At 37.8% G+C, this 5023-nt stretch overlaps 1 protein-coding gene across 2 annotated transcripts; it reads right to left on the bottom strand.

The window, feature by feature from the left end:
• Positions 1 to 948: 948 nt before the first annotated feature.
• LOC132311246 (ETHYLENE INSENSITIVE 3-like 1 protein) lies at positions 949 to 5023 on the bottom strand. 2 transcript variants are annotated; one of them, XM_059809074.1, is made up of 2 exons: positions 4794 to 5023; positions 949 to 3330 (listed from the first exon to the last, which is right to left on the bottom strand). In XM_059809074.1, exon 2 carries the CDS (start codon positions 3195 to 3197, stop codon positions 1341 to 1343), a length of 1857 nt encoding a protein of 618 aa, XP_059665057.1. In that variant the 5' UTR covers positions 3198 to 3330; positions 4794 to 5023; the 3' UTR covers positions 949 to 1340. The 2 variants fall into 2 exon arrangements, with proteins under 2 accessions (XP_059665057.1, XP_059665058.1); XM_059809075.1 differs by having other exon boundaries at positions 949 to 3297.

Below are 5023 nucleotides of genomic sequence, written 5' to 3'. Positions count from 1 at the left end.
GAAAAAAATAAAATATTTGATCTCTCCAAGAGCTTAATTCAAACCTTCAAATAAATTAGAAAAATATAGAGTCAGATGGGTAAAGTGGTAAACAAATCAACTTCACAATAATCCATAACAACCATTTGTTTGCCTCCAATTTTTGTATTTTAAATATATTAAATAAAATAGTTTGTCATCGTTTGGTACAGTCGTAAAATGAAATAATAATAATAATAATTTACCACAATAGAGAATATGGAGGCTTGATTTTGAGAACCTTGTAAAATCAAAAATCAAAAATTACATATGCAACCAATCAGTCTTTTCAATCCATAAAAAGATTGAAGTTATGTAGAGAAAAAAAAAAATGTTCAACCACAAATGAGATCTAAATTAAAATGGAATAATTCAAAAAAGCACTTGGAAATTAAAATCTGAAAAACAGACAAACAAATAATATGTCCACAATTTGTTGCTTCAGTAGCAAATACTACTCTCACATAACAATTGAAATGTAAATATCAGATATAACAATATAAATGTACAAAAAAATATTCGGTTTCTAAGAATCCAAAAAAAATGTCCAAACTCAGCTGAAGAAATCTATGTAATACCACACTCCTCAACACACTATTGATCCGTCTGCCATTTCATAAATCATAAATCAGGCCGCACAATATATTTAACATTTAGCTAGCAACTAACATTCTTATGAGCATGGCGACGTTGGCAGGGTTCTTAAAGTCTTGCTTTCGAAACACATTCCTGACTTAAATGGTGTGTGTTGTGGAACCGATACACGTGCTTTAAAGGGTAAAAAAAAAAAAAAAAAAAAAACTAGTAACTACCATCAGATTAAAGTAAATGCATGCCTACCATCTGGTGCTCGATGATGAAATATCATTCAACTGGAACCGGCCGATAACTGTTTTGAATCGGCTTGAACAAAAAATGATCAATGAGACGTATGGAGAAAGTCAATCCACATTCTATTCAACAAAAAACCAATAGAAATTCTAACAACGGTACAGCACAAGAAGATTCTATTTCTAAGAGGATGGTTGTGCTTAATTATATAAGAAAATATGCGACTAACTTATTTATATAACAACTAAAAGTCTACAATTCAACAGCAAGGTCGAATATTGGACCACCAGCCCCAATTGTTTATTACACTAATTCTGGAGCTGTAAGCCCATCAAACTTGAGGAAACAAAACATAATTATCGGCTAAGGGATGGAGTTTTCACCAGACCGGGAGCAAATCTCTTAATAGGTAGAGGTCCATTCATGAGAATATGGGGTTCCATAGAGCCTAAATGATTGACAATTTGACATTCATTGCAGCAATCTTCTTATCAGTACCAAATCGGAACATCCTGCTTTGGGAGGCTATCCCTTGCAACTCCGGGGAAGCCCTCAGTATAATCAACAGATGGAAGATTGAAGGGAGAGCCAAAAATCATCTGGAAGTTTTCATTGTGATTGGCCTCAAATGGGGAATTCAAACCCCTGCACTGGTCAAACCTGTCTTCCTCTTGTGAAAACAAAGAACGGTTCATGGATACCTTAGTTCCTTCAAACATATTACCTTCTATCCCAACCCTTCCTTGGCCATGGAGGTAGCTGTCCTGTTGACACTGAATATTTGATTGTGAGAGAGTATGATCTCTACCAACAGCAATGCTTCCGGGATTTGAGTTCTTGGTCCCTTGAATATTAGCATCGTAAAATGACATAAGCTCACTGATCATTTTCTGCCCATCTTCTGGAACTCCAAGTCCTGATAGATTAAAGGAAGGTGCAACTGAACTAACCAGTGGAGCGGCTGGCTGCTTAGGTTGTTGGACAAAAGCTGGAGGGAAGACTGGTTTCACTTCGTTAATATGGAAGTTTGAACCTCCAAACTCCGAAAAATTGCTTCTATATGGGCAAATCAATTGATGATTGTCTCTGGAAGACCTGTCATGAAAACCTTGGCAGAGTTCACTATGAGGACATTGAAGAAACTCACATGTATAGACCTTATGATCCATCATCATGTTCAGTTCATTGGCTGGCTTCCGCTTCCTGGTAAAATCCAAGTTGGTTGTAACTTCATCCTTTATCAGATGTGAGAGTTGTTGAACTGGCAGCCTATCTTTAAATCTCTCCATCCCCACATTCAACAAACTGAGATTGTTGGGTTTCTGCTCCTGCACATCGAAGTTTGGCTCCTCATCAGTCCCTTCGACATCATACTCACTGCTGTCAGTAATGACATAAGATCCACTCCCACCAGCCGAGGACAAAGGGGGGCAACGGTCAGGATAAAGTTCTCGGGCCAAGGCTTCCTCCTGGTTGATGATAGCAATCCAAGTTGCACTCTCCTTGGCTGTCATCTTGTCTTGCAAACACTTAGACTGCCTAACAAGCTTACGAATCTTAGCAATATCAGGTGACATGTGCTTAATCACTGCTGTTAGAACACCCACCTTCCATGCCTTCTTCAAATCATGAGGCTTCTTATAAGGCGGAGGGCCTTGATTCATCTGTAAACCCAATTGAGGCCACCATTCTTCATTCCCAGTAGGCCACCATGGTGGGGGAACACCTTTCTCTAAGGGGAACCGCCTCTGTGGGGGGTCACAATGCTGCATGAGGGCTGACAACAGAGAACCAAGGGTGGTGTCTTGAAGCTCTTGCAAGGTGTGTGGGGTAGGACCAACTAAATTACAGCTCTCATTCTTGCCAGGAATTGAATGATCCGCTTGGTATTTTGCTATTGCAGCTGGACCATTACGATCAAATCTCACTTTGTCCTTCCACCACTCTCTAAGATTGTCAGATGCACCGCTCACGGGCTTTCCCTTCTCTGGGATAATCCCATAAACAAAACCTTGAGCTTTGCAAACTTCCATCATCTTCAACATGTATTTCAAAATCCCATCTTGTGCCCTAGACATCTTCTTTCTTCTTGCTTGTTCCTGGGATTGCCGTTGCTTGGCAGCATCAATTCCTTCCTTACCCTTTTTTTGTTCCTTGAGTCGCTTCCATCGCATTTTATCCCTCCACATTCTCCTCTCAAGCTCATCCACATCAATCTCTTCATCTGTGTAATCATCCTCAACAACTGCCTCGGGTTCAGTTAGCGATGTGATCGCATCTCCTTCCCCAAGTGGAGCAGAGAAGAAATCAAGATCCCCACAAAAACCCATTTCATCAAATATTATCATCCTCTGGTGCAGCAAATCCCAAATTTAACCCGAACTATCAAGAACTTCAATACGTACAGATTCCTATTTCTCAAACTACCCTTTCCTACAAAGACATAAACTGGAAATTACTCAAATCAGATGACCTTTCCCCCTGAAAACATCAACACAAAGTAAAAAAAAAAAAAAAAAGAAAAGAAATTCTCAATTAGAATAAAGTATTGTAACAATCTCAATTATGCAATAGGCAATGACTATTTGTCCCCAACCCCTGGGAACAAAAAAAAAATTAAAAAATAAAGGAAAGGAAAAAAAAAGGAGCATATCAAAAATTCAATTTGAATGAAGTATTCTTATGATGTAAATTGGGTACATCTAATCATCATCATCATCCTTACCTTAATCCCATATGAATAGGGCCGGCCACATAAATTATCTTTCTCCAATCCTTCCTATTGCATGCCATTTCGCCTCTATATTTAGTTTTTTTTAAATAATCCTATAACAATCTCATCCCAAGTTATTTTGGGTCGCCCTCTCCTTCTCTTACCTTCTATTACAACTAGTCTTCCACGTTTAACCGATTCGTCTCTAGGTCTGTGATTAGGTGTCCAAACCATCTAAGTCTACTCTCTCTAATTTTCTCACTAATTAGAGTTTCTAATTTTTCTCTCTCTCTCTCATCAGTGACCCTATCTCTCCTAGTCATCCACTCATCCATCTTAGCATTCTAATTATCAAAAAAGTAATACTAGTCTCCCCATACACATATCTACAGCAAACAAGAATACAAATTTACTTAAACAAGATTAAGTATGCACAAACCAATATCAAACAGTTTTACTCAACATTTCCTTTTCACTTTTCTCTTAAGAATGCAAACAATTAAACCAAATTGTCTAATAAAGACACAGGAAGATACAAGGCCTGTTTCGGTTAGTTATATCAGAATAACTTTATGTTCTCATAAAATTGAAGATTAGAAAATACTTCAAATTTTTGTTTTATTGACAAATTTTTGAATATTGATCTCAAAAAATTGACTTATAAGATAGTCCGATTTCATAGAACTGCTTTTTTGTAATTATCTGACAACTGTTTCTAGAGAACTGAACCAAAAACAGAGCATAAAGGATTCATCATATCAGTCAGATCTGAACACATGAAAGATGGAGACAACCATGGTTCCCACAAAACAAAGAACCCCTCCCTCACCCCAATTTTCTAGGAAAAATCACATCATTTTCCTGGAAAATAAAAAAAATAAAAAAAATCAAAATCAAAATCAAAAGTATTGTTTGGATCTAAGGAAAAACTTGGATGTAGCTGAGCCCGTGGGCAGAAATCAGAATCCACCCAAAACTAACCCATCAGATTGTCTCATCAAAACAGAGAGAAAAAGTTTCATTCAAATCACTAAAATGAAATCAGCATAACCCAACAACAACAATGATCAATTCCAACTACAGAGACCGATCTGGGATTATAAAAACAAATTCAACCAAAACCCAGAATCAGAAAATTTTAAACAAGCAACAACAAATAGAAACAACATGCAGTTCAACATGACCGACCATCAAAGAACGTCAAAGAAGAAAAGATTTTCAAGAAGTTTACCACAGTTCTTCTTCTTCTTCCTCTTCTTCTACTGTACAAGTCTTCCTTCCCCTTGAAAAAAGTCTACAGAAAGAGAGAGAGAAAGTTGGGGGGTTAGAGAGAGAGAGCGCGTATAATATTGAGTGATATAATAGGGAAGGCGAAAAGTGTCGGTATCTGGGAAGGTGGTCAGATAGAGAGAGAGAGAGGAGAGAGAGACGAGGGAGGGAGGGAGGGAGCGAGAGGGGGGG

The sequence above is a fragment of the Cornus florida genome, unplaced genomic scaffold (genome assembly GCF_030987335.1).
Source record: "Cornus florida cultivar Cherokee Brave unplaced genomic scaffold, ASM3098733v1 CherokeeBrave_3.0.0_Hap2_Chr06, whole genome shotgun sequence".
Classification (NCBI taxonomy): Eukaryota; Viridiplantae; Streptophyta; class Magnoliopsida; order Cornales; family Cornaceae; genus Cornus; species Cornus florida.
Note: the sequence above shows the minus strand (reverse complement) of the source record. Positions and strands in the feature narration are given on the sequence as shown.

Coding starts and splice junctions, on each gene's coding strand:
- LOC132311246 (XM_059809074.1), bottom strand. CDS start 3,197: ATGATAATATTTGATGAAATGGGTTTTTGTGGGGATCTTGATTTCTTC.